The sequence below is a fragment of the Zychaea mexicana genome, assembly GCF_025766255.1.
Source record: "Zychaea mexicana strain RSA 1403 chromosome Unknown BDB00scaffold_2, whole genome shotgun sequence".
In the NCBI taxonomy this organism is placed as follows: Eukaryota; Fungi; Mucoromycota; class Mucoromycetes; order Mucorales; family Lichtheimiaceae; genus Zychaea; species Zychaea mexicana.
In genome coordinates, this window is record NW_026516665.1 from 256,353 (window position 1) to 283,921 (window position 27,569).

A 27,569-nucleotide genomic window follows, 5' to 3' on the forward strand; every position below is an offset into this window, starting at 1 on the left:
AATTGTTAGTATTCATTTCCACATTGTTGGGAAAGGGTTACTTAATGTTTCATCATCGTCTCTTGTTTCCTTCCCACCCTCTCTAGTAATACACATCATATTGTTACGGTGAGTTTGGGGTATTCCAGGTAGTTGCGTAACGGTTTATGTGTATGTTTTGTAGTGAGCACCAGTAATAATATTATTTATATATTTATTATTTACTTGTGTTTTGAAGTTTTCTGGCTTCTACAATACGCTGTACTAAATCGGAAGCCACCGCTGTTTCTAGACAGACGCACACTACATATGATTCATATGTGCTTGGTGGTAGCACTACTATGTACCGTAGATAAGGCGTCTGGTAAAAAAGAAAGACGTAAGATGGGCTGGTATAATATGCATATTTATGGCTTACCGGGATTGGCAAGATGCATACATGTTTTCGCAATTTTCTTATAGAACACGCACACTATACGCACTAATGCTCCACCCGCTTACTCAACAGCAATAATATTCATGCAGTAACTCAGATATTCGATTAATATGATGGTAACACCAGGGCAACACACGCACGCGCGTAATTTATGTATGTGTCTATACATTCGGAAAACCCGTGCTCTTTTGTTGTTGTTGTTTTGAGAGTGTGGATGATGACAAAAAAGAAGACGGATCGTCGTCGGCTTTGTACAGTGGCGATGTTATACTGTAAATGTACATATCGAAATACTCCAATACTCATTACGATTGCACATGCTGCATAAGATTTTGTATATAAAATGTTATATACAATAATACTATAGATAGAGAAACAGACAGCCAATGGGCGTTTATATGTGAACAACAGCATGCAAGAGTTACAAAATCTGGACCATCACCACTACAGCCGTCGCTGACCGCTATTCTACTACTTTCTTTTCATGCTAGTGTACTATGCTGACGAGCTCAACCAAGAAGAAGCCATGGTCATGTACATACATTATATATGAGAAAAATATTGTCTGGTTCCTCTCTTCCAATACAGCATCGCATGACAGCTGCTGTGCTAGTGTAGATGATTTGTTTCCGAATTTATAATAGAGCTAGACGATGCAATTGAAATTTGTTTCGTGTGCTAAAGTCTAGTAGATGATGAGTGGTTTATAGCGCAACAGCAATGACGGCGGTTACTCATAAATGGATTTCAGCGTGTCTTTCTACAGTATTAGACAAACTCACGTATAGACTACAGTACAGTCATATAAAAGTAATGGGTCGCAAGTGTCTTTTTGCTCCCGTGGATACAATTGGCTCTTTGACCCTCCCCGTGCTTTGAATTCACACACTCACTCAGCAATAGCATCAATGCTGCTGCTGATGGCCCCATGACTTGTGTCTTTGCTCAATTCTTCTTTCATGAGAGCGAGGCATCACACCTTCTTTTCTTATTTTGCTACTCCTCTCTGTCACAAGCAAGGGATCGATTAGGGGGATGAACGTGTGGTGTGTGTGTGTGGGGAGAGGAAGAGCTATGCAAAAATGCCCGGAAAATGGGTTCCAAAAGAAACCGAGGTTGATAGGAACAAGACCCCGCCCGCTTCTTGCTGCTGCTGCTGCTGCTGCTGCCGGCCCCTAATAGGATAGAAAGTAGGCAGTGAACGGATAGGAAAGCATGCAGAAAGCCTATCGAGAAAATAGGAGTTGGGGGAGGAGGAGGGGAGGCGAAAAGGCGAAAAGCTAGAGCCGATCAAGATACTTTCTTCTTTTCGCTTTATTTTTATTTTAAACTTTTTTTTTGTGCTCAGGTAGACAGTAGCCCACTGTCTTGCCAATTCAAATCATCCGCTGCTACTACAGCCACCACAAGCACTTGCACTAGATCATAACTGTGCTAGTTTCGAGTAAGAGATAGAGGGAGTGAACGATACAAAAAAAAGAGAATAGCCCTCTCTTTTTCCCCTTTGCATCCTCCTTAAAGAAGTCCCACTATCATTACCACCTTATCATCATCAATCGTCAGCCATCGCCATCTTCTTCTTCTTCTTTCTCTCTCCATACCATTTCCAGCGTTTGACGCTCTTATTCTATTTTTTAACATCTAAAAGCCTAGTAATACCCTATATTATTTAATCGACCAAAAGCCAGCGGTTTTGGGGTAGGTTCCATTATGCAAGAATCATTCGCTAATCACAAAGAGCCCACCCTCCCCCAGTCCAAACGGTGTGATTAAGTAACCAACTAACTCTCCCTCTCTCTCTCTCTCTCTCTCACGCGTAATAAACCATGCGTGTTCATTGTGTAGATAATAATACGAATAATAATACCTATTATTGCCAACGTAAACAAAAGAACGCCTACCTCCCTCTTCCTTTTCTCTCTATCTCTCTCTTCAATATTTTGTATCTACCACACGCCTCTCTCCATATAGCAAAAATTAGAGTCAATGACCGCAGCCACTACGACATTACCAGAGCAACATCAGCAATTACGGCAGTCAGCTTCAGCAGCGGCGGCAGCAGCAGCGGTTGCAATGACCAACAAGCGGAGATGCAGCGGTTCTGCATTACCAGGTGAACATGATCAACAACGCCGACGACAAAGGAGACCTTCTTCGCTGTGCGTTTTGCCACCGCCGCCGACGGCCACGAGTAATTTGCCGCCACCACTACCACCGCATATAACAATTAACACCGCCAATAGTAGCACTGCGACTGCCACCACGACGACGACGACTACTACTACTACTACTACTACTATAACACCACCACCGGAAAAGAACGACGATAACGACAAAGACGAAGAAGAGGATGACGACGAAGATGATGAATACCACAATAATCTACGAAAAACAACGCGCAAAAACGTTTGCTCATGGTCATCCACATCATCGTGCTTTTCTACTGCCTCATCACTCACATCAGTATCAACACCCGTTACAGCAACTGCAGCTGCTACGCTATTAACAACACGTGCGCTACTACTACCGTTGGATCTGGAGGAGGAGGACGATGAAGATAATGACGCTGATATGGATAGTACTAAACAAAGCAACAACAACAGCAGCAGCAGCAACAGCAACGAAACTGAGCATGAAATGCATCAACGGCAGTGGCGCAAACGGGTCAGCAGGTCTCTTGGCCGATCAGCATCCAATGGCGACGCAGCCAAGGTGCATCAGATATTGACTGATGAACGATTAAGGCCGTTTCTCGATATTGATGCGACGGATGACGAACAAGACGGCACCACGCCCTTGATTTATGCTGCTTGTTTTGGCAAGGCGGATGTGGTTCATGTCTTGCTTGATGCCGGTGCCAAGGTGGATGTCCAAGACAAACGTAAGTTACTTTTTCTACTACTTAAAAGGGGGGTTGGTTAGCAAGTTAGTTAGCAGTGGTGGCGGTTATGGTTGAATGTTATCTGTCGACTACGGAAAAAAAAAGGGGGTGACAAAGGATAAAAGCAGTTTGTAAAGAAGAAAAAAAAAGCTAGGGTGAAAGCTGTCAAAGGAGACGCATGTGGTTTGAAGGAAGAGAGAAAAGGGAACCCACGAAGCAAAACTTTATGTGGGGTTTTCTTGCATCTGCAAATGATGCAGGTGTCCTCAGCTCTCTTTCTCTCTCTCTCTCTCTAGCGCATAGCATCCCATCGTCTACCATCCCATCACCGTCGAGGCATTTTGAGTTGGCTGACCCTTGAACCTTCTTTTTTCCCTTCTTCTGATGTTTGTTGTTGTTGCAATACTGTAGGCGGCTGGACGGCGCTCATGTGGGCTACGACCAACAGCCATAGCCAAGTTGTGGAGCTGCTTCTTGACCATGGTGCATCTTCCAATGCGAGGTCGGCGCGGGGTCGCACAGCGCTCGACTTCATTGACACTGAGAATGAACAAATGATCCACATCATGTCACATCTTGAGGACAGCAGTGTTTCATCCGACTCCCCCTCAAGCAGCAGCACAAGCTCCGCTTTACGGAGAAGAAAGAGCTTCCGTCGTCATCCTCTGTCTCCTGTCCCTCCAGCATTGGCTCCAACATTAGAACGAGATAACAGCAAAGGCGAAGAAGAAGAAGAAGGAGGGGACGGTGAAGACGAAGACCCGCTCGACTTTTACTATCAGTCCAACCAAGACACTGAACGTAGCCATCGCGAGTTGATGCAGATCGGCGAGCAAGAATATGCAGCTGCTACAGGTGCAAATCAGGACAGAAACAGCAGCAACAATAACGACGACGACGACGACGACGACGACGATGAAAAAGATGAGCTAGCCAGCTGCGAGGCTAGCATGCAATCCATCCACAAGTTTGACTGGGACAAGTGTCTGCCTGATCAAATGTTTGTGTTTAGCGAAGAAAACGTCCAACACATCCTCGACACGGCCATTACCAACCTGTCACTTCCGATGAAGACACAGCAGGAAATCTGGGTGCCGGCCAACATCATCTTCCTAAGCGCACGATTTGCCCATTACTATTCGAGCCGGGACCTCCTCCACACGTTTCTAAACGCAGCTGTTGCCAAGATCAATCATGTGCTCAAGGTACTACTATTGCTAATGCTCGTTTCTTTTCATTGTTGCTGTTGTTGTTGCTGCTGCTGCAAAGTACATGTGCTGGATTTGCGCGGGCTTTGTTCTGTGCTGGAATACACACTTTGCCTGAACACAGTCAAAACAAAAACAAAAACAAAACAACAACTTTAACCTTGACTTCTCTTCTATTCCTAACTACTTTACCCACACACAAACACACAAAGGCAAACTCCGGCGATGTCCACACATTAGCGTTTTGGATGGCCAATCTGTCCCAGCTGCTGTACTATCTCAAAAAGGACTCTGGATTAATAGTTGCCACCGCCGAGCATCAGCTCGAACTGTCAGAGCTGATCTGCGAGACATACACGTTACTTGTCATGGACTCGGAGCAGCGGCTAGACAAAATCTTGGAGCCGGCTATGCTTGGACACGAGCCCATCCAGGGCCTGACTGAGCAGGTCGACTTTGCCGACGACTGGCAGCGCCGCTTTTCATTCTTTTATCGTCGCAACAGCACACGAAGCAATGGCGGACGCAAATCAACTGCAGGCAACAGCAATACCAATAACGGCAACTACAGTGAGCCATCATCACCTTCTATCGTGGTCACAACCCCGTCATCACCACGCAGCTTGTCGCCACAATCCATCACATCCTTATTATCGTCAATTCTCTATGTGCTGCAGTCCTACGAAGTCCACCCGGCCATTGTCCTGCAAGCGATCGCACAATTTTTCCATTTCTTGTCATGCGAGATGTTCAATCGGATTTTAAGCAACAAGAAATACCTGTGCCGGTCCAAAGCGCTGCAGATCCGGATGAACGTGACGGCACTAGAAGAATGGATGCGTGAGAGTCAGCTTCCGAGCCATTTGGCGTCGTATTTCAACCCATTGGTGCAGCTGCTGCAGCTGCTGCAATGCGTCTCGCAGCTGAACGAATTGATGCTGTTTGTCAACACCATGAAAACGTTTGATGTCCTGAACCCGTTACAGATCAAACGGTGCGTGCTCAATTACCGTTATGAAGTGTCAGAGCCGCGATTGCCTGATGAAGTCAACCACTATGTCATGCAGATTGCAGAAGATACAGTACGTCAGCAACAACAACAACAACAACAACAAACATCGTATCGGGGATCATGTGATACAACACGACGAGACAGTTCATCCACGCGCAGCGCAGGATCACGACCAACAAGTGTATCAAGTCTTGGCAGCTTATTCATGGCTAGTGTTGTTGGTAGCCACAAGGCCAAGCTTCAGCAGCAACAGCAAGCTCAGCAGCAGCAGCAGCAGCAAAATGAAGACAACGATGCTGATGGTGACCGACAAGACGATGGATTAAAAGACAATGAAAAGCCACAAGAGGAGCAACTACAACAGCAGCCACAGCAAGACAAAGAGGAAATACGGGACCATGAGGGACTACGCGAATGGACGGTCGAGAAACGCGATAGCCGGTACATGCTGCCATTCTCGTTACCGACTACAAGCGGCTGGGGCAAAAAGATCAGTCCAGCGTGTGATTCAAACAATCATAGTCAGCCGGTCGGCAGTAACAGTGACGGTGGCAAGGCGAGCGAAGCGATGAGTGTGTCGGATGCCATGTGTCAAGAGTTCAAACAAAAGCTGAGTGCGGAACGAGCAAAAACTGCAAGAGAACGTGGTATCGTGCCGACTATTCCAGAAGAGTGGATGGACAGATTAGACAGCAATCTTGTCTCATAATACGTAACCTCCCTGGCATCGTAATAGCAATAAGAATAATAAAAAAGTACCTTCTTCTCTTTTCATTACCACCTGCTGCACTTCTTCTTCTACCCGCCAAAAAGAAAGAGTATGCGCGTTTTTGTTATTGTCATCGTCGTCATGTATTATGTACGATGATGAGCTTTTGTCCAGGGGAGAGGCGGACTTTAATACTGTCAAAGGATACGTTGTCAAAAACGTTTCAAGATCACACGCAGTTCTTGTGTATATTGCCTACATACACACACACACAACTCCCTCACAGTATTCTCAATCAGCAAATATAAAAAGGACAGTCATACACTAGCAATTTTTGTCTTTTTCTACCTTCTTCCCGCCTATTACTTTCCATAAAAACGAAAACCATGCCTTTCCGCCATATCTGTCCCGTGTGCAGTGCTGATTTGGCACGACAAACCCATCATGCATGGTGTGCGTTGCACAAGTGAGTATTCCCACCTTCCCCCCCAAAATCTATATGGTAATGGAATCCCGGATTGACTGATTGACGAAAAACAATAGCGGTCGATATCGAGCCACGCGCCATTTCAGCGACGACCAGCCCGTACTACTTCATCGTCATCAACAAGAAGCACCACCACTTTGTGATGATGATAGCTTCACCGTGACAGTACTGCAGACCCACGTATTTCGACAATAATAACGCCACAATTATCCCGTAATAACCCGTATATTCAACTACTAGTACTTTTATATATGAGCAAACACCGTTCCATTTACATGCAACACACACACACACAACAACAACAACAACAACAACAACAGACATAGACGATGATATGTGTTCCTTTGCAACGTTTCTGCTATTACTCTTGGCTGCCCACAAAAGAACAAAAGAGATGTACATACACACTTTATTTACACTGTTACTACTAGTACTTACTACTACCTCTACTTGTACTATTGTTACTATATGCACAACTACCACTACCCACAGCAACGAATAAACATATGGAATAATTGGCAATCAGCAATAAGGAAAGACAAAAATGTTGCCAGCTGCTACTGCTGCGCGTGCGTGCGTGAATAGAGAGTATTCGCTCGGCAAAAAGAAAAAGGCGAAGCACACTTGTAATTCGACTCCTTACTTTGAGTCCATCCCCTTTCAAATTATCGCAACTCCTTTTTTTTTATTTTATGTACAGTAGTAAGCCCCCCCTCCCCCTGTTTTGTCCTTCTTTTTTTAAACATTGAATTGAATTGATGATGATGATGATCAACCCACAGCAGCAACAACAACAGCAACAGCAGCACGCATGTAAAAACTTATTTTTGGCATTTTGCCTGCTCAACCTATCCGATCACTCTTTGTGCACTGAACAATTCTCTTCCTTTCTTTCTCCCATATTCACTACATACCTTGGCACTCACCCACTCACCCAACGCTTATTTGCTTTGAGCATTAAGGCATTCATCACCAAAGAGACACAAACGTCGTTTTCTTCTCTCTTGCCTCCCTTTCCTTTCTTTTACCTTACTTTCCATACCACGTACGCATACACACATACAAGCACACACGCACTCTCTCTATGATATTGGCACTATTCCATGTCACAAAGCGTCACCAACAATAACAACGCGGAGCCAACAAACGGCACCTCAATCTTTGGCATACACCTTAGCCCTGATCCTCACAACGAAATTACTCAAGTCGACAATGAGACCGTAATCATTCGACCACGATTAAACACCACTGGACTTACTGAGCTCAAAGTAAGCTCATTATGAGTAATGACGACACGACTACAGTGACCATTTATAAGAAGCAGAAAGAGAAGCTCACGTTTATTACTACTTCAACAGATCGGCTTATTGTTACCGTTTAGTCAAACCAACGACGAATTCACCGCAGAAATCGTATGGGGGTGAGTTTTTTCATCTCTTTCTTATTTTAGGCAATTTAAGAACCAAGTAAAATCAGCTTTTGCTTGTGCCGATAGTAAAGAAAGAAAGCCGAGAACACATAGAAAAGGGGTGTGCGCGTGTGGAGTTGTTGATGGCAGGAAAGGGACTAGTTGTTGGTTAGCATGAACTGATGGTGCCTTTATGTATGTGCGTGGGTTACACGAAATCTTGCTTTTTTTTTGTTTTCGCATATGTGTGTGCTTTTAGAGGATCGTCCGCAATCCGCATGGCCCTGAATGACATTAATACACGCGGTTTGATTCCTGGCGCCTATGTCACCCTGATAAAAAAAGACTCATTTCCTGAAGCCTCCATTGATCAAAGCGCCGTCACTGACGCCGTCTATGCGTCAGTAACCTTGCTACAACAGGGCGTTATTGGTGTCATTGGTGATGTTTCGAGTTCCTGGACGAGTTTAAGTGCTTTGATGACTAGCACTCTCGAAATCCCTCAATGCTCATTTACGGCCAGCGCTAGTAAGTGATTTCTTCTTCTCATACGCATTTCTTGTGTGCACATTCAATAATAAGCTCATCTTTAATAGTCGCATTCTCGGATAAAACCCAATACAAGTACTTTTTTCGCACGATTCCAACGCAGGTGATCATGGCCGATGTGATGCTTGCATTTGCAGCCAAACAAGGCTGGTCCAAAGTAGGCATCATCTATACAGACGATCCCATAGGTCAACAATGTATGTCTTTTATATAATTATATACATACACGCTACTGCTTTTGTATAAAAATTATTACTTACAGCTTGTACCTTTTCTAATACTAGTCTGCCAGCATGCGATCATTCAGGCTAGCAACATCAACATGCAAATCATACGCTACCAAGCAATTTCCCAAGAAGCCCCACAACAAGACGCCGCCGGCTCGTTACATAGTGTTACGACAGGTGGCGCACGGATAATCTTGGTAGCAGCGACGGGCGATGCATTAAATTCGTTGATGCTTCAAGCAGCCGAAATGGGATACTTGTCGGACGACTATGTATGGCTCTTGATCGGTGACGTGACTGACCAATTGCAAGAAGCTACCGATGCACGAAATGCCAATTTAACTTTACCATCAGCAGCAGCAACCACGACAACAACCGGTTCATCGAATTATCCGTTGGCGATAAATAGCTCAACACCAATCAATTTCAATGAAACGTATAACGGTTTATTCATGTTTGATAACTGGTTATCTCCCTTTGGGTATCCTCCATTCGAAACTTTTCTCGATGCATGGTCACGATTGGACCCAAACGCGTATGTCTAATCTATCGAGCAGTGTGATAGCAAGAGGAGAAGAGAAATGCTAAATTGATGTACGCATTTTTTTTACTTAGGTATCCGTATGCTGGAAACCGTACCATAACAACCAACGAAGGGTAAAAATAGATAGAGCTATAGCGAATCTAAGAATGAGAGCAACAAGGAAGCAGTACTGCATGCTGCTGCATAACACCTTGGGTATATACTTTACTCACGCGTGTTTTTTATCTTTCGAAAATAGTCTCGCGTATTCATGCATGATGGTCATGGCCGAAGGTTTCAGCCACACAATTGCCAACACAACCAACCAGACTCTCGGCCTGAATCAGCTGGCAACCGGAGATCTGGGCCAGTACATGAGCCCTCCAGCTTTCAATGTCGGCTACGTTGGTCCAGAAGGTCCCATGATATTCGACTCGAACGGTGATGTTACTACGGCGTATGTTTTTATCTTACTTTTGTTTTTTGTTAAACATTGCTCAACTGAAAACCCCTTACCTATTCTATATGTCTCTCTACCCTTCAAATGATTACAGCAATTATTTGATTTATAACTTGCAGCATGGCCTAAGCAAGACTGTGGCTGAAAGCATGGATGGCGATATCAAACTCACAGGATCACTCATGTACCATGACGGCACCTCTAATGTAAAGTGACAAGAAGGACGTGCTATAAAGAATCGCATAGAAAAGAGAATCGTAATTCAATCTGACAAAAAAATCTTTTCTTCTCTGGAAAAGAATAGCCACCATCTGATGCTCCACCTAGTATATCACTTAATCCCGGTTTGAATACAGCTATCGCCCAGGTTATCTTGGTCGCGTCCTCTTTGGGTATATTGATCGCCCTCGCTGTCCTACTCTTGGTTATTGTCTATCGCAAGAATGAAATATTCAAGGCTTCCAGGTAAGTGTACACATAAAGAAGAAACCCCACTCTATGCCACTATCAGAGTACTCACACATATGCAATACAGTCCATTATTCTGCTGCCTTGAGCTAGTTGGATTTATTATGACTTATCTATCTGTCATCATGATGATTGGTATACCAGATAGTGCAACCTGCTACGCTACGCCTATCTTGTTCAACCTCGGCTTTCTATTAATCCTTGGGTAAGTATATCTATAAAGCAAAAACAAAAAAAAACAATAACTTAAAAGGGTTTGATGTGTTGCTGCCAAGACGAACATTAACTCCTAACTTCTATTGTCACAGAAACATGATTGCCAAAAATTATCGAATCTATCGAATTTTTAACAATATCTTCATCACACGTACGGTTATTACAGATCTCCAATTGATCAAAACAACTTCTATGGTGGTTGCACTAGATATGGTAATTTAAATTAAAGTTGCAAATGCAAAGGTGAAGAAAGCAGATGTCTAAGCCTTTAGCAAAACAACAATAGATTATTTTAGTGATCGGTCTGATTGTATGCCGACCACAACCACAGCGAATCGATGTTTCGTTCTCAAGCCATTATTGGGAATGTCATGCAACGCGGGCTGCTACCGATATCGTGTTTCTGATATTATCCACAGTATATGCAGCTGCCATGCTCCTGTTTGCCACGTTCTTGGCGTACAAAACCCGTGCTGCCGGTCAGCGATATAGCCATTATAGCGAGACGAAACAGATGGGTTTGTCGGTCTAGTAAGTTTTATCGATCATAGCTTTCTCCTTATATAGCTCTCTACTTAAATAAAGAAAACTTCCATGTATGCTTACCAACAACTTCTTCTTATTTTGTCCGTCATAAACTGTAGCAATATTTTATTTTCGGCATTGGTCGGATTCGCTGTCTTGGTTAATCCAATGGCCGACTTTTACACGAAATACTACATTCAAGTCATCACTATTCTATGGGCAACAACGTTTTCTCTGCTTGCTCTATTTCTGCCCAAAGTTCATGCATTTGTCAAGCAACAACGCAAGGCAGGGGCCGGGGTATTTGCGATCTATGACCACTGTTTAAACCGGTTACGCAGGCATCAACAAAAAAGGGATCGCTCCAACTCGATGCATCCATCCCATAATCATTATCAGCAAGAATCATCCATGAGCCAACATTCCGGAACAGCATACGGCAACGGTAGCTTACACACTGGTATTGGTGTTGGTGGTGAACTGATCAGCTTGGATCAAATGATGCATGTGCCTTTGGATTCCGGTGGCAACTATGTTGAAGTCCACGAAGGCGAGATGCCCATCCGTCGTGTTTTTCGATACTTCCCGGTCCTGTCCCATTGGCAGATGCAGCATATCATGGTATTCCCATGCCTGGGCTACTTTTCATTCTTCTCAGAACGGACCAAGGAAGGTGCAGTCATGTCGTATCGTGAAGCCACCATCCATTCCGCCCAACTCGAAGAATACGTGCTCAAGATCCATGGCCAAGGCATGCATGACATGTACATCCAATTGCCTGATCTCGATGCGCTAAAAACGTGGGAACAGGCCTTTAATAACAGCCATATCAGCAAGAAACAAAACAGAAAGAAGAAGAATATTGGCAGCTCGTCGTTTTTGCGAATGGATAGTGATAATGACGATGAGGATGAGGCAAAGCAGATGTCATCGTCATATTTGGCTCCACCCTCATCGACGAATCTCAGAACAACCCCTTCTCCTCCCCCACCAGCTTTAGGCATGCCTGTATCAGAAGTGCTATCCCAATTAACACCACCTCCGCATTCGTCACAACGTAGTCTGTTGGGGAGACGGCAGAGTGAACGAAGTAGCGTGACCAGTGAGACGCTTGAAGTGCATGATCATCCGGTACGATTACCATCCTTGTAAATTATTATTACTGTTTATTACTCTTTTTTCCCTTGCATCCATCTATTCTTTTCGTTCTTTTCTTTTGTCTTCTTATATATACAATCATATGCACGTAATTACTACATCATCTCTTCTCCTTCTATTGTTGTTGTTGTTTCCATCCATTCATCCTCCTTCACAAATACAAGAATAAAAAGCACTGCATTCATCATCATCGATCTTTATATACCGCATGAGGCCACATTGATATCCTGTCCTATGTGGCTATTTTTTTTTGCATGTGCATAGCAATATACAGGTATCCACGATGCCGATTCTTCATTCTTGTAGACCTTAGAAGGGAAAAAGTGTAAATATGATTGTTATAACTCTTTGTGTATGGGTTTTTCTGCATATTTGAAGAATGAGAGCTCTTAAGGTCACTAGATCATACTTAAAATGTAGTGGACTAGGGCTGTATCGCAACTGCTGAGGTTACTTTATCAATAGATTACTTCTTATAAGTTGATGATGCTGGAAGGTTTAGTTCCTTTCACTAATGTTGCTGCTAAGCTTGCGTCTCTCTTGCTTCGGCGAAGGCATGCATGGAGAAAGCGTTATGGGCGGTGTCACATTTACCACATGGCACCCAACACCGTGATAGAGCCAAAGAGACAGAAGCAGAGGCCTCCGCGAAGCTTATTCTGCTCGTTGTAATAAGATTAGGGGTCATGGTGACAAATGAAAGAAGCAGGTGTTGAAAGAGTGTTTCCGGCCTGCTCACAGTATACGAAATCAATTTTTCATGCAGTCAGCAGGTCTTTCGGCAGGTGCCAATTCTGAGGATCTATATATATATACCGCAAACAATGCATTTGTTTTTAGCTATAACTGTTTCACATGCTGATTTACTTGGTTTCTCAAAGATTCTGTTGAGTGATGGTGAAAAGCGAGTGGTTGTAAAATAGAGGTCATCGTAGTGTTCGGGATGCGGGTGGAGCTAGAGGAAGAGTTGTGAAAAGGAAGATGGGAATGAGACAATTGTCAAAAAGAACGCTGGCAAGTAAGTAACAGGCTCATTCAGCAGGACCGAGTTCTGTTACAGTAATGTTTGAGTCAGCTAAGAGCTTCCACTTTTGCACTTCCGATGAATGCACTCTCTACACTTTTTTGCTACATATTCTTAATACTTTGACAGGTTTATTGCCTCTCGCTTGCTGCAAGTAGTCCGTGTTCTTTGCACCAATCTAACTGTCGCAAAAAGCAGAGGTTCGCCGTAATCAAATTTACTACACTGAACTTTAAAAGCGTAGACTACATAACACATAAGCGGTGTAAAAGAGCGAAATGTGACAAATGGGACTAGATGAATATATGTGTGTGTGTTTCAAAGAAGTATTTTCATCACAAGAGACGTCCAGTGGAGTGCCAGATCCAACGGCTCGCGAGTATCATAGACTATGACTGTAGTAACTACAAATTTCTTCAAATCGACACCTTTCATAGTATGTTTTGGGCACTACCTCGAGCAGTGTTTTACAGGTCTTTAACCTTGACTACCGGCCCAATTTAAGCATGCATTTCATTAAAGCATTCAAGGTTATACGTAGTAGGTATGTATGGCTACTGCAGAAGAAAAATCTCATTATCATATAATAATGACAGCTGTTAATCAAGCAAGTAAAGCATGAAACGCCATTTACTCCCGAAATTTACATTGGTGAGCACATCAAGCGAAACATACTATCACAATACTACTTACAATACAACAGCCAGAAAGCTAATAGTGAAGCCTTCTTAGAAGCAATAAATATATATAGTATATGTACAGCAAGTTTATTTTTATTTAAATCATTTCCAACAAGCGATGGTAGTCCTCGATCACGTTCTCAAATGTTAGATCCAGTTTTTCTTTTCGATCCTCTGGGTCCAAGTCGCGCAAAGCATCCTAGAATTCAGAGACAGTACCGTCATTAAGAGACAAATATATACACAGGTAAATCGTGCTAGGAATTCTCTTACCAAATTGAACAAGTATAATCGTTGCTTTACTTGAAGTCGGAATAATCTGTATGCTTCTTTTTGTAATCTGTTTACGCGAGACAGCAAATACATTTCAACGCATCTTTGCATTTGCCGCTAGATAATAAATGTAGAGTATGTTTGTTTTTAAAAATTAAGGCGCGTGTATATAATATAGCATATCCCGTTTTTCATTTTAACTACTTACATCTGTCAATTTATATTTTTGGCGCATTTCCTTCATTACCTTTCTGGGAACAGGTGCAATCAATTTATCAAAAGCGTTATGACTGTTCAAGTAACGCATATCGTTTCGATCCCGCATATCTGCAAACGCTTCACTTGGATCCTCCACCGTAAGCTCTTTGACATCACTTCGTGCCATGCAGGTTTGATAAATGATTCGATACAATTCACCTAACAAAAAAAATGAATTAGCATCGACTACGCTCGTCATTATATAATATGTATGCAATTTTCCCCCTTTCTCACTGTGCCTTTCTGAACACTCACTGCCATGTCCTTGCTGCTGATAAGGTGGAAGAATCAAGAATTGGCTACAATTCATATTTTTTTTTAATTTTGAGTACCCATGAATCATTCTGAATTTGAAATCCCTCTGTACCTGATTCGGAGACGTGTGCATTCAGGCCAGTAAAAGAAGGGGTACGTCGTACAGTAACCCATAAAATGATAAATGGTCGATCCTCCGACATTTTGACGCTTGAACCTACACATATGTGAGCATCCAACAATTTATGATCCTTTCGTGCCAATGAATACACTTACATTATGTAAATCTCCCATTTTTCGTCATCTTCCTCAATATAACTCGATCCCTCAATGAACAGCAATACAAAAAACTGCATTCGTCGATGGTATTGCTTGAACCGCTCGTCTGCAAACGATGCCTTGTGAAAGAGAAAAGAGTCAGCACCCATCACCACACATGATCCCAAATAGTTATCGCTCTTACAAATAGCCAAACCTAAGCAACTTACTCTATATATTTCGAAATGTTCCTCTTCACCACTGTCGCTTGATTCACGCGTATATTCGTGAATTTTTTCGCCAATAGGCCGGAACGTTTCGGCGTCTTCTTGCACAGCGCGCACAAACTCGTCATAATTAGAAAAGCAATCTGGATTTGATAGGTGAGTATAGATTTTTTTCCCTCGGGATTCTTTTGCAGTATCAGTATCAGTAAGTATATATAACTTATAACTTACCTTGCTTGGGTAAAAAGTCTAAAAGCATATTAGACACGTCGTCTGCACCTTCTGGTTCTGCGGAGGCCGATGATGACGAGCTCGGCTGATATTTCTGTTCATAATTAATGCGAGGATAAATGCGAAGCGATCCCGATGTATATGAAATCTATCATTTAGAAAAAGAGTGGGCGAGAGAGAGAGAGAGAGAGAGAAAGTGAGTAGATCATTCTGGAGAAGAAACGCGACCGTAAATGATCAAGCCAGCACGAAAACGATCGGACCTTAATGGAAAGACCCTTATAACCAAATACGACTTCTTGTTCACCAAAGATTGGATATGTAAAAGTAGGTTCAAAAGTTGTGTCGGTCGTAGGTTCAGAATCCTGATAATCTATTTGTGGTTGCACTATAAGATTGAGTGGTTGGATTAACAAAGGTTGTTCGTATACGTGGATCAATAATAGGTACGCGTCCCGTTCAAGAGTTTTCCAAGATTTTTACCTAAGCTTAATTTCATGCATTCTGTTGTTTTGCAGATCCAAGGCGCCAAATGCGCGATGTTGGGTGGAGCAGCCATCATTGTATTTAAATTGTATTTAAGTGGAAGAAAACTGAGAGCAGGAGTTTTCAGGAGAATCCAGTTTTCCGAAAACCAAGACGCGCCCGCGATTTTTCGAGTGCAGATAACGCAGGGTATGTATCATCAGCTACCAGTTCTGATGCACACACATCAAAGCCAGGTGTTATGCACGACATGATTAATACGTCTTTATGCTCAAAAATGCCGACAAAAATGGATACCGTTTCTCATTTACCAACTAGCAATAGCAATCTTTTAAAATCTCGGCTTTAATAGCATATATTGATGCTCGTTGGTTTTTAAGGCTTAATTATAAACATCAGCCCACGAATCAAAGCCTCAAGTTTACATTTGGCAAGCATTTGGTCTGAAACTTACTGAGCCACATAGGCTTATGAGTTATCATTGATAGATTTACTGTGCTATGTATCTTCTTTTGAAAACAGAGCCTGTATTCACCTGCTATTGCTGCTTCCTATGTTTGTCGCTTAATCAAAAAGATAGAGTTCGAAACTGTGATACGTGATAGTATATGTGATATCTGAGATGTGAATGGATGTTTTATCTCTTGTGCTTTTATATAGTAGTGTAGATAATTTATACATAGTTGTTTTTCAATGTGATTTCTGTTTGGTGTTTTTTAGTTCCTGGCCACCCCAAGTCGATAGCCATACTGCACTAAATATGACAAAACCGACAATCATACTACCAACCGATGCGTAATACGGGTATGCTGCAGTTAAGAAACGGGCATACTCGTTGTGTCTGAATGGTCGAAGAGCGACGACATCTTCGGCAAGTATGTACGTAAGACCGGGACGCTTGTAGTTGACCTTGAATGTGAAAACGCCATATACATCTGGCAAACGAACATGGGCAGTGTATCGACCGTAGTGATGTTTTGGCGCAACAGGAGCTTGCTTCAAGGTTGTGCGGATGTAAGGATCGAGCATGATCAATTCGAGTTGAATATCGCTCGCCTTGAAAGGAACCCATTCATCGTTGACGTATTCAGAGATTTCAAGAATGTACATCTGATTGATGAAACAAACTTTGAGTTAGTAACAGCGTTATGGGAAGGGAACCGCTCGCGATCGATTTAAATAATACTGACAATCTCGTCCTTAATTCTGTATGCTTCGGGCTGGACGGTTTCATTGGCTTTATGATGACGATGGTCGACAACCTTGAGAACACCTTTCTCTTGGAAGGTCCACTTGGCGAGCTCATCAACAAATTGGCTGTTTCCAGATGGAACATGTCTGTCAACGGTTTCGTTAGTATCGAGTTTTTCGAAAGAATATGTTTATCTGGGACTTTACCTTTTGGCAGTACCGTTGGGACGAGTTTGCTCGACCTTTTTCTCAAAGAAACTATAAACCATGCACAGAATTAATGCAACCATCTTTTATCCCCTTTTTGAAGTTGAAATTTCCACACGGACCTGTCCGAAAACAAGTCAATCGAGCCCGAAAATGAGGCCCGGGCCGAGTTTTTTGCCTGGAATGCTGCCACAAGTTCAACATCATCGCTGCCTGCAATTGACGCACTATACGAGTCGGAAGTAAAGGCAGTCGATTCAGCTTTCAATATACTGTTGAGGAGAGGGATCTGACCGAGAGATAGCCCAACGCCGCGATACAGAATAGGGGTTTTAATGCCGTCAATGATGCTGCTCGGTGCATCGATACGCGACGTCGAAATAAGATCGTGTTCGCTGTCTTTATGATCGTACACACTGGTACCCGAAGCATCATATTCCACATCAAACTCGGCTGCAAGGTCGCGAATAGCCAAACTGGGGTCGTTTCCTGTAGCGACAAGGAGATTGCCGCCATCGTTGACAAACTTGACAAGTTGGACATTGCTGAAGCTCTTGTGCTTTGCGACATCTATATATACAAAGCCCATCATTCGTAGGTTAGGAAGTCGTGTCTAGTAAAGCTTGACGTATGCGCTTAGTAACAAAAGCAGAGATCTTGTTCGGTACCTTTTGATTTGTATGCGAAGTGAATGACATGATCGTACAGGAACTCGCCGTACTTTTCCAAAAGTGCTGGGCGATCTTCTGAAGGCGTCAAAAACGAAAGTTTGAAATCGCGATCTACATTATTATGAAACATTAATCTTACTCTCTTTTGCTACGATTGTTTCGTCGGTCTACTTATCACTGAGTAAATTAGTACCTTGAAGCGATTGCCAGAACCGCGAGTATAAATCTTTATCCGCGAGATCATCTAGTAAAACCAGGACGCGATCACCCGTTACTGATTTTGCCTCGGCATTTGTGAAAAGAGAGACCAGCAACGAGATTGCTAGTACAACTAATACTATTGGGCTTCTCATCTTTTGCGACAAAGCAAAAAAGCAGGAAAGCGAGTTTGCTTCGCAGGAATGCTTGCCACGTCAATATTATATGATACTCATTTATGCGGAGTTCTAATCGCGTTCAGGTAGCACAGGATTATAATGGATTGCCTTGTGTAGAACCTATTTACAATTATGCAAAGCATTTATTAAAAGAGTATAATATAATGTAGATGTAAGCAAGCTTATGTTAGGTTTAGTATGCTATCATTATGGCGAGAGTCGCTATCGTTCGTCGTTTAATGCTCTTTCCATGTCATTAACTTCTTCCTGTGGTATAATCTCGCGTTCTGCGTAGATGGCCTTGTTTTCCACTTCAGAGAGAGTGGCAACGTTGACAGCGAAGAAGCCAATAAGAACCAATATGGCGCCAGCTGCATATTGAATACCAGGGACAATGTGCTTGAATATCAGATCGCCTACTAGAGCCAGAGGGATCTAATACTGATAGAATTAGTCGACTGTTGTGTAGTATCTATAAACTTCCAAGTATTTATCTCGACATAACAAAGAGATACGCACCGTTAATGATATACCCAATGTAACAACAAGTGGCGAGGTCATGAGCATGGCCAGCAGCCAGAGATAGTCAGACCTATTGAAATGGTTAGCTGAATGATAAACCAGAATAGCGAACAGCAAGGTACTTACAAGAATGTTCCAATAAATGCGTTCAAAAGTAAAGTTGCCCCGAGGACACCTCCATGTGGCAGTTCGAATGTTTCCAACCCGAGCCAGTGCAGTATCGGAAATATCGGCCAAAGTAACAGGACATTAAACGAACCGACAAAGCCAAAGAACAATGGCATATTGATACGCGACTCATCACGAATGCGATATTTTAGCAACGTGGTATAGCAGCCATAAAAAAGGGCACCAGTAAGAGCGAGGAAATCGCCAATCAACGGTGCAGACGCCTCGACCATTTCGGCATTGGGCTCCTGAGGCTTTTTGTTCGCCGACTCTTGATCAGAATAGGATACCAACACAACGCCGCCAAAACTAAACACCATCAATCGATTAGAAACATGGAACCTGTCAAAAAGACATTGTTCAAGCAATATCCTATAGAAATCAGAATCCAACCTGACAGCTACTGCCGCAATCCTGATCAGTGTAAGCCTTTCGACTCGAAATAGTGCACCAATAGCCAATGTAAATAAACCTGCAGCAAAAAGAAGAAAAAGAGTAGATCGTGTTGCGTATAGATTCAGTGAGCATGAAAGGGAGAAACCATGGGATGGTATCATCGTGACCCATGTGTATGGACTACAATAATAATACCTGATGTGGATGATAAAATGGTGCTGCTCCCGACAGAAGTGTATGCTAAGCTAGCATTTGTCGTATAATTGGCGCAAAACCAAAGGATACAGAACGCCAGACTTAGTCGAATAGTTTCGATCGTGTTGAGCCTCTCGCTATTACTGCCATGCCCTTCTCCTCCCTCAATTACTACGGTTCGCATTTCATTTTCTAAATCCAAACTCGGTCGATTCGGCTTTTTTTTCACCGCCATTCCGTTCCGTTTAAATTTAGTATATCAGGGTTTTTCACAGACAGATCGCTTATCTGTCGCCTCTTGATTTTGATCGTTTACCTCGTTGTTGTTATTGTTGGTGGTACGATAGCTTGTTGTAGGGTCTTCGCGCATTATTAATCTGAAAAATATAAGGCAGGATCGAGGTTATCTCCATGATTCCGTTGTGTTAAGCAGTAGATGCTGACAGTAAGAACTGATAATGCAAATCAGAAGAGAACATGTAATGAGAGAGAGACGAACTTTGCATACTCTTCTGGAGAAAATACGTTTTTACGTCTGCGTGCAAATAGTAATGGTAAAAGGTAGAATGAAAAAGTCGCTGTGTTAAGGTATGTCACTAGGAACGGTTTATCGTAGTTTTGTTCGCCAAATATACTCTATTGAAAAGAAATGGTTGGCCTTCACTTTTCCTCTTTTTGCTCGCTTATCGCTTGAAGGTGGTCAATGTTATTCTGAACTTACGTTCATGGCAAATGAAGAGCTGACCCATATAAAAACCACGGCAATCAGGGCACAAATACCCGCCAAGTATCGTCGCCGAGGTGGTCGGCTCTCATTGTCAGCCATTGCGAGTATGAGTTGTTTTAGTTCCTGCGTGGAAAAAGTAAAGGTTGTCAGGAACAAGGAAAGAAAAGAGGGAAGAGTCTTTAACAAATTCGGATTTGCCTGCTGCAGTTGTGTGACTCGATTACATTACAGAATGGCACCATCGTTCTATGCATATATACGTCTTTCTTAGTATTCTTCCAAGCGTTCATCAAGACCGATTGCCGAATAACTGGCTAGGTACAATAGAACACCTTCAATTTTCTCCTCATCCAATAACACTGACTTGGACATTACTCTAGCCGGCTAGTCATTTCTCCTGTAGTTACTTTTACATTTCCTTTGGTGACATAAACTTGCCCTTCCCTTCCTATTTCACCCTTCGCTTGTCGCCAAGGTAAAAATAGCAACAAGCACATACAAACAACAACAACAACAACACCTAAAATACAACAAAGAGACGTTCTCCTATATATCCCTATATACTGGACGTTGTAAACATTCGACAGCTACCGTGCTCGAATGCGGGAACAATTGTTAGCTAAACGGCACACAGCCTTTGCACCTCGACAAGACCCTTCTTTGACTGATGATGAAGTCGATGAACCTTGGGAGAACAATCGACGATACGGTGTCGTTGTCGACGCAGGATCATCTGGTTCCAGAGTTTATGTCTATTCCTGGAAGGACCATGAACACGTAAAATCTACGATGACACCTGAAGAACTCAGAGGCAGTATACCCATCGTCGAACGCGGCGATTCACTAGGCCTTAAGTGGACTCGACGAGAAGAGCCTGGTATGCAACCAATTCAGTAATAATGGGCAGTGGAATTGGCCAAAAGAGTTTTTAAGCTCACGAATGTTTTTATTGAAAGGTATATCCACGTATGGCAGTCGGGCACAAGAAGTTGGCGAGCATTTAAAACTGCTTTTGGATTTTGCAACCGAAGTTGTACCTACCGAAAGCCACGACAAAACACCAGTGTTTTTGATGGCAACCGCAGGCATGCGACTGTTGCCAAGCGAAGAGCAGACGGCACTTTTGAATGCGACATGCAATTATATTCATGACAACTATGCGTTTTTCATCAGCGATTGCGACACTCATATCCGCGTCATCCCCGGCGAGCTGGAGGGCATTTATGGCTGGGTGGCTGTGAACTATCTCATGGGAGGCTTTGATACAAGTATCCAGGCATCCATGGATGGCAGTGTTCGGCAACCAGGTGAACAGCATCATACATTTGGTTTCCTGGATATGGGCGGTGCAAGTGCCCAAATCGCATTTGAACCAGAACACCATCAACGCGAGGAGCATTTTGACGACCTGAGCCGGATATACCTGCACACACTAGATGGCAAAAAGGTGGAGTACGACGTTTTCGTCACAACGTTCTTGGGTTACGGGAGCAACGAAGCGCGACGAAGATATCTTGAGGAACGCGTCAAGCAGGCACATATGCAGAATAAGGACGGCAAGAGCTTGTTGGACGAACATCGGACACTTCATTTGGAAGATCCTTGCTTGCCGCCTGGTCTCGATTTGACCGACTCCCACTCAACCAGCGTTCCGCTGACTCTGCACGGCACAGGCTCGTTCAGCCAGTGTATTGAGTACACGTCGCCGCTGCTGAACAAGGATGCCGATTGTCCTGCAAAGCCTTGCTTGTTCAACGGTGTACACACGCCACACATCGACTGGTCTGTAAATAAATTCGTCGGCATTTCCGAGTACTGGTATTCTTCACACGACATTCTTGGCTTGGGTGGCGTGTACGACTTTACTGAGTATGAGAACAAGGCAACGGAATACTGCGAAAGAGATTGGAAAGAAATTGCGGATGAACACAAGGATTTGGATCCAGCAGATATTCAGCATCACCAAATGCAGTGCTTCAAGTCGGCGTGGATCGTCAACGTACTGCATGACGGTATAGAGATCCCGCGCATTGTAGATCCAGCACATGGTACAATCCCTGATGACCAGGAGCTCTTGGAACAGTCCATTGAAAGCATCGAATCAAAGAACTGGAGTCCTCCTTTTCAAAGTATCGACACTATCAACGACATTCAAGTATCTTGGACGTTGGGTGCGATGGTGCTCCACGTGGCAAACCAGATCCCATTAGTTGACTCCGATGATTCGTATCAAGGCCATAGCACCGATGATGAGGAGTCGCACATGATTGTTGACGGCGTAGAGCTCCCAAGACCTCACACATCAGGCATCGACCGGCACCCTACCGAGAAGGAGACAGACGTTCTGGATTCGCTGTGGTTTAAATCTTCATCGTTCGACAGTATGACTCTAATGTTTGTGATGCTCTGCTTCTCTGTGTTTCTATGGTGCGTTTACAAGAAGGTTGGCCGTAGGCGACGGTCGATGGAAGAAGCACGATGGGAAGGTCCTAATGGAGGCCTGTTGGGAAATGGAGGATATTCGTCGTCGTTTTCCCCTTACGCGTTGGCTAGCTCGCTTGGAACGGCTCTATCTCGATCTACTCTTGCTTTGCGCACATGGGCATCAAGGGTACTGAAGGGAAGACCAACACAACCATCGAATGGTATCGATGTGGACACGTTCTCGGAGCAGCTGGATACCGTGGCTATCAATATCAGTGGTAGTGGCACCAACAGCCCGACTGGTCGACCAGGACCTATTGCGACACTTGGCCCATCTTCCCGCTCACAAAGCGCTATATCCATGAAATACTGGAGTAAAAAGCGCTACAGTGGTGACAGTCATGCGTCCTTGTTCCCACCCCAGTATGAAAACCGTATACCGCTGCGAAGCTCGTCCTCGTCCGTCAATCTAGCAAATAGAGCCAGCTCAAGCAGTAATAGCGGCAGTCCTGACAGTTAGCATATATTCATATCAAAAAGCAAACCAAACATCTACACATACACATTATCTGGCATCTCTCACACAAAAACGTACTAATTTTTAAAAAACATTATAACATATAGCACATTTCCCTGTCTTTCTGTCTCCCTTTACCCTCAAAACCACCAATAATTTAAGCCCACTCTTAAACCGCCCGCCGATAATACATAGAAGGATTAGCATTTGTGCTTACATAGTTGTATTACATGTATTCTTGTTGTTAAGTAACCACATATATCATTGTTCGATGCAAGTGAAAGTCAACGACAGCCTCATATTGGAAAAGTAGAGAGCGATAGTAGACGAGGGAGTAAAAGGAGATACATGTAGAAAAAGAAGTGATAGAGAGAGAGTAGAGAAAAGAAAAAAGAGAGGAGAAGGTAGTGGGAGGGGTGAAAGCGAACAGCCGCAGGGATTGATTGAATGCATATCGCATAGCGATATACAAAGACACCTATTAATAAAATGAGATATCCGCATCACCTTCAGCGGGAGCATCCAGATCAACATAGGACTTGACCTGGCGTGGATCTTTCGGGAGATCATCATCCAAGTCATAACTGAGATAAAATTGTTTGGTCAATGTACGTAAACGGATGCACTCACACGGATGACTTATGGCCGAGACGATGTCTATCAGAAACTTACTTTGAAGAACTCAGTGCTAGTCTGCCGCCAAGTCTTTCATTGATGCCCTTGCCACGTCCTGGGCCTCCTCGTCGGTTGCCGGGGCCACCTGGACCGCCGCCACCACCCATAGCCCAATTGGGATCAACGAACCCAATTCTAGGGATCTGATCCCAAGGAGTTCCAAAGGTAGCACCTGGTACATGGCTCATGCCTGGTGGTCCACGCATACCACCCCCATTCATACCAGACATCATAAAAGGCATGGACATTGGCATACCGTTGCCCATGGCTCCCATTGGCATGTTACCAGCATTCGCATTCGGGTTGTTTACCGGAACCAGGTGGTTAGGATCGCATATATAGTTGTTGTAGAACTCAACTTCTTCCTTAATAGCATCGATTTCCTCCGGGTGTTTTGAAAAAATGTGCTTTTCAACGTACTCAAAGCCCTTGAATGCTTTAGCACAGTCACCCACTCGACATTTGTATTTCGCTTCGTGTTCCTTTAGTACGTGTTCCTTCACATAAGCATCGGTTTCTCTATAGTGATATTGATAAATACCATTAGTTTGTTCATTTATCTTTCAACTAAGTATTCTCTTTTAGGGGGATAACCTTACGTTTTCAAGACCTTGCCTCCTAAACGTTCAAGTTCACGGTCATCTGGGACACTGATCTTCATGGCAATCTTCTGGTCAATATTCTTGCACCATTGTACTCCTACCGATATAACGCAAAAACGAAAACCAGGTAAACAAGCGTTTACGTTGTTATTAAAATACTTAGATACAGAAACAACTGCTTACCATTTTTCTCATTCTTCGCTGACTGCTTTGGATCTCCCTCTTCACCCGCTGTTCCAACTTTCCGAAGATGCGGATCAACGCACCGTCTATTAATCTCTTCTTGCGAGTCGCACTCAAGGGCACAATAGTAGCAGTACATATGCACATGTCTCAAATAAGCCAGGATCATATCCAGTTCTTTCTTCAGACTCCAACTCTCTTCAATGCTCTGGTTATCGATATCCATGTCTGCACCCGACTTGTCATTATTGCTCTCGGTTGGATCTTCTCCTTCTGCTCCGGTTTCAGTTGTAGAAGTGGCACTTTTATGCTTTGCAATAACCTCCTTGGCACGTGCCAAGACAGCCTGCAATCCATTCACGTCGCCACCAAGCTCTGCCTCGAGATGCTTCGCCAACTGTTTTGCCTGGTCAAGATCCTTTTGCAGACGTTTGGAAGTCGACGCGATTTCCGGGGTAACTTTGGAAGTCCTTGACTGATATTGATTCTTGTAATTCATTGCCAGGTGGAAAACGAAATCGTCGATCTTTTTACATAGATATAGATACATATCGACACATGTTGTTGTTGTTGACATATATATTTGTAAATAAACGCGTTCCGTAACCTTATAAAAAACACAAAACCGAGAATATACCCCCTTCCCCCTTCCATGTATGTATAATGCTTTTTATATACGGCACCTTTCGGCTATCCAGTTCGTTAAACGCTTTTTGCATGTCGGTGCCGTGCTTGAAATGTATCCAGCCAATTCGATGGAACTTTTTGTTGGGGCTAGGTTCGGATAATACGACATATTCAAATCCATCTACACCACTACACATCTGGCGAAGAAAAATGTACACGAAAAGGAATAAGGCGCGTGTTTGTGTTTGCATTTGCGTTTATGTTGTGAATTGTGTGAGCTCATGCACAGGTTCTTGACCCATCCAATAAAACGTGACCAGTTTACCTCGATGATCTTTTCGCGTGCGATGGTTGGAGGGACAGTTTTGATAACCAAATGGTCTTCATATTCCTTCGTTGACATATCCGCATCTTCTTCTTGTCCAGCATTTTCTGTAGTTTCCTCTTCCTTCGTCGTCGTTCCGGGACCAGTAGCAGCAATGATATCCTCATTGTTTCCTGGCTCTTGATCAGCAGAGGTGCCTGCTGCTGCTACTGTCTTCGAGAGTTCGTCATAATTCACATCATCGTATTTGCCATCCTCGAGATCCTTTGTAAACTGTTGCAAGCTCTGCAGCCGACGCTTTTTGGTATCTTCAATTCGATCTTTGGCAATTTTCGGGTGGTACTTTTCTTGGAACCATTGCTTCTCTTTGTTGTTGTTGAAAAATGCGCTCAATTGTCGACCCAAAACCTTTTCTCTGTACTGCTGGTAACGTTTCTGTAGTTCGTCGTCGTCGAAATGACTTCGTGAGTGAACAGTTCGTAAGTGTTCACAGAATAGCTTGAAAGGCACAACGTAATCGAGCTGATCCAAGTCCGGCGCAGGCATTCTAGGTTTTTTTAAAGAAATCATGTTTAGTTTTCGCGATATGCAAACACACCTTCCATTCACATATCTTGATTCATGTATCATATGTGCACACCTTCCCATTGCTGGCCATCCTCCTCCCACCATTGGCATATTCACAACGTCTATAAAAATAAAATTGACAGCGTACGGAGCAACAGAAAGGTCAACATGATATCTTCTGTAGGCCAAATCGCTGTGCATCGAGGACACAAAGAAAAGTCCACTCACCTCCTATCATTGGATAGTTAAATGCAGGGGAGCTCTGAGACTCTGATAAGCTACTGTAGCGTGGGGCCGGTGCATACCCATCGCGTTCATAATTAGGAATATAGTGATCGCCATCAGGCTGGTCATGATGGTAATCAGGGTCGCGCTGTCCACCTCCCCGTGGCATCGCCCTATAATCGCCACCATGAGACGGTGACCCCATCTTTGAAAATGACGCTCGTCGTTTACTGTGTCGTCGTTCTTTTGATGATTATGATTCAAATTAATAGAACAAGACGTATTAGTGTGACAATTTCCACTTTGTTTCTTTCTGGACGTGAATTGCTCCTGATTCAATCTGTAGTCAAGAAATCTTGATTTCCTTTTTTTACCTTCAGGTGGTGTGATACTACGACGGTGTCTCTTCTTGCGATCATAGCGATCATAGTCGTCAGGAGGTGGTCGACTGTACATTGCATGATCGCGCTCCAGACTTCTTTCCCGTCGAAATTTATCTCGTCCGTGTGTACGTGGAGAATATTCGTCATCCGACCAATCGTACCCTGCTCCAATGCCACCTCCTCGTCCAACGGGAGAGTAGTTTCTGCGATCAGTCATTGACGAAAATGAAAGAGTTTTTCAGTTAAAAAAAGATGTTGGGGTTTGTGATTTACAAAGAGCAAGAATTATACAGGGAGAGACTGTGTGTAAAAGAAGGAAAAGTTTTTTTTTGTCTGTCGTTTCTTATGTCAGGGACAAAACGCCAAGGTAAGAAAGCAGGTAGGTGACAGAGGGGGAAGGAGCAAAGCACCACACTGTTAAATTGATGATTAACCAATGGCAACCCGGAATTTTTTAAACCCACCAGCGCCTGTCCAAGACTTTGAAATGATCTTTAAGAGGAAGTTTCTATTCTACTGTCACCACTTTTTTTTACCGCGTTGAGCATTATCGTTTAGTTTACGAGCCACTAGTAGCTTCTATATGGAATACTTGCACATGATAGGGAACACGACATAATAAGCTCATTACTTGAATAGAGTCGGCTGC

At 43.5% G+C, this 27,569-nt stretch overlaps 8 protein-coding genes across 8 annotated transcripts; 4 read left to right on the forward strand and 4 right to left on the reverse strand.

The window, feature by feature from the left end:
* The first annotated feature begins 2,623 nt into the window (after positions 1-2,623).
* BDB00DRAFT_795783 (uncharacterized protein) lies at positions 2,624-6,275 on the forward strand. Its single transcript, XM_053121419.1, has 3 exons — positions 2,624-3,296; positions 3,708-4,501; positions 4,717-6,275. The coding sequence occupies exons 1-3, from the start codon at positions 2,987-2,989 to the stop codon at positions 6,223-6,225; spliced, it is 2,613 nt and encodes an 870-aa protein (XP_052985459.1). The 5' UTR covers positions 2,624-2,986; the 3' UTR covers positions 6,226-6,275.
* A 2,123-nt stretch (positions 6,276-8,398) lies between these two features.
* BDB00DRAFT_753422 (periplasmic binding protein-like I) lies at positions 8,399-9,967 on the forward strand (the record flags this gene model as incomplete). The annotated part of the gene is made up of 4 exons (XM_053118693.1): positions 8,399-8,648; positions 8,717-8,866; positions 8,954-9,431; positions 9,679-9,967. 4 exons carry the CDS (start codon positions 8,399-8,401, stop codon positions 9,965-9,967), a joined length of 1,167 nt encoding a protein of 388 aa, XP_052985460.1.
* An 882-nt stretch (positions 9,968-10,849) lies between these two features.
* BDB00DRAFT_752049 (uncharacterized protein) lies at positions 10,850-11,376 on the forward strand (the record flags this gene model as incomplete). The annotated part of the gene is made up of 2 exons (XM_053118637.1): positions 10,850-11,094; positions 11,208-11,376. Coding segments are annotated over 2 exons (414 nt in total), but the record flags the coding sequence as incomplete, so codon positions are not given.
* A 2,547-nt stretch (positions 11,377-13,923) lies between these two features.
* On the reverse strand, positions 13,924-16,271 carry BDB00DRAFT_924467 (acyl-CoA N-acyltransferase). The gene is made up of 11 exons (XM_053128771.1): positions 16,250-16,271; positions 15,936-16,150; positions 15,716-15,840; positions 15,453-15,600; positions 15,225-15,364; positions 15,013-15,134; positions 14,849-14,953; positions 14,737-14,780; positions 14,432-14,640; positions 14,224-14,340; positions 13,924-14,149 (listed from the first exon to the last, which is right to left on the reverse strand). The coding sequence occupies exons 2-11, from the start codon at positions 16,012-16,014 to the stop codon at positions 14,048-14,050; spliced, it is 1,191 nt and encodes a 396-aa protein (XP_052985462.1). The 5' UTR covers positions 16,015-16,150; positions 16,250-16,271; the 3' UTR covers positions 13,924-14,047.
* A 322-nt stretch (positions 16,272-16,593) lies between these two features.
* BDB00DRAFT_223081 (Dolichyl-diphosphooligosaccharide--protein glycosyltransferase subunit WBP1) lies at positions 16,594-18,483 on the reverse strand. Its single transcript, XM_053116532.1, has 6 exons — positions 18,201-18,483; positions 18,005-18,082; positions 17,459-17,906; positions 17,337-17,387; positions 17,129-17,276; positions 16,594-17,048 (listed from the first exon to the last, which is right to left on the reverse strand). The coding sequence occupies exons 1-6, from the start codon at positions 18,358-18,360 to the stop codon at positions 16,629-16,631; spliced, it is 1,305 nt and encodes a 434-aa protein (XP_052985463.1). The 5' UTR covers positions 18,361-18,483; the 3' UTR covers positions 16,594-16,628.
* An 8-nt stretch (positions 18,484-18,491) lies between these two features.
* On the reverse strand, positions 18,492-20,605 carry BDB00DRAFT_795804 (uncharacterized protein). The gene is made up of 8 exons (XM_053121420.1): positions 20,387-20,605; positions 20,174-20,301; positions 19,982-20,042; positions 19,666-19,882; positions 19,468-19,546; positions 19,033-19,383; positions 18,904-18,976; positions 18,492-18,819 (listed from the first exon to the last, which is right to left on the reverse strand). Exons 1-8 carry the CDS (start codon positions 20,489-20,491, stop codon positions 18,607-18,609), a joined length of 1,227 nt encoding a protein of 408 aa, XP_052985464.1. The 5' UTR covers positions 20,492-20,605; the 3' UTR covers positions 18,492-18,606.
* Positions 20,606-21,073: 468 nt separating this feature from the next.
* BDB00DRAFT_751535 (nucleoside phosphatase family-domain-containing protein) lies at positions 21,074-23,315 on the forward strand (the record flags this gene model as incomplete). Its single annotated transcript, XM_053118628.1, has 2 exons — positions 21,074-21,269; positions 21,349-23,315. Coding segments are annotated over 2 exons (2,163 nt in total), but the record flags the coding sequence as incomplete, so codon positions are not given.
* A 499-nt stretch (positions 23,316-23,814) lies between these two features.
* On the reverse strand, positions 23,815-27,137 carry BDB00DRAFT_866685 (uncharacterized protein; the record flags this gene model as incomplete). Its single annotated transcript, XM_053126253.1, has 9 exons — positions 23,815-23,917; positions 24,006-24,527; positions 24,608-24,707; positions 24,794-25,319; positions 25,477-25,617; positions 25,746-26,292; positions 26,386-26,434; positions 26,541-26,780; positions 26,912-27,137. The coding sequence occupies 9 exons, from the start codon at positions 27,135-27,137 to the stop codon at positions 23,815-23,817; spliced, it is 2,454 nt and encodes an 817-aa protein (XP_052985466.1).
* Between the last annotated feature and the right edge of the window lie 432 nt (positions 27,138-27,569).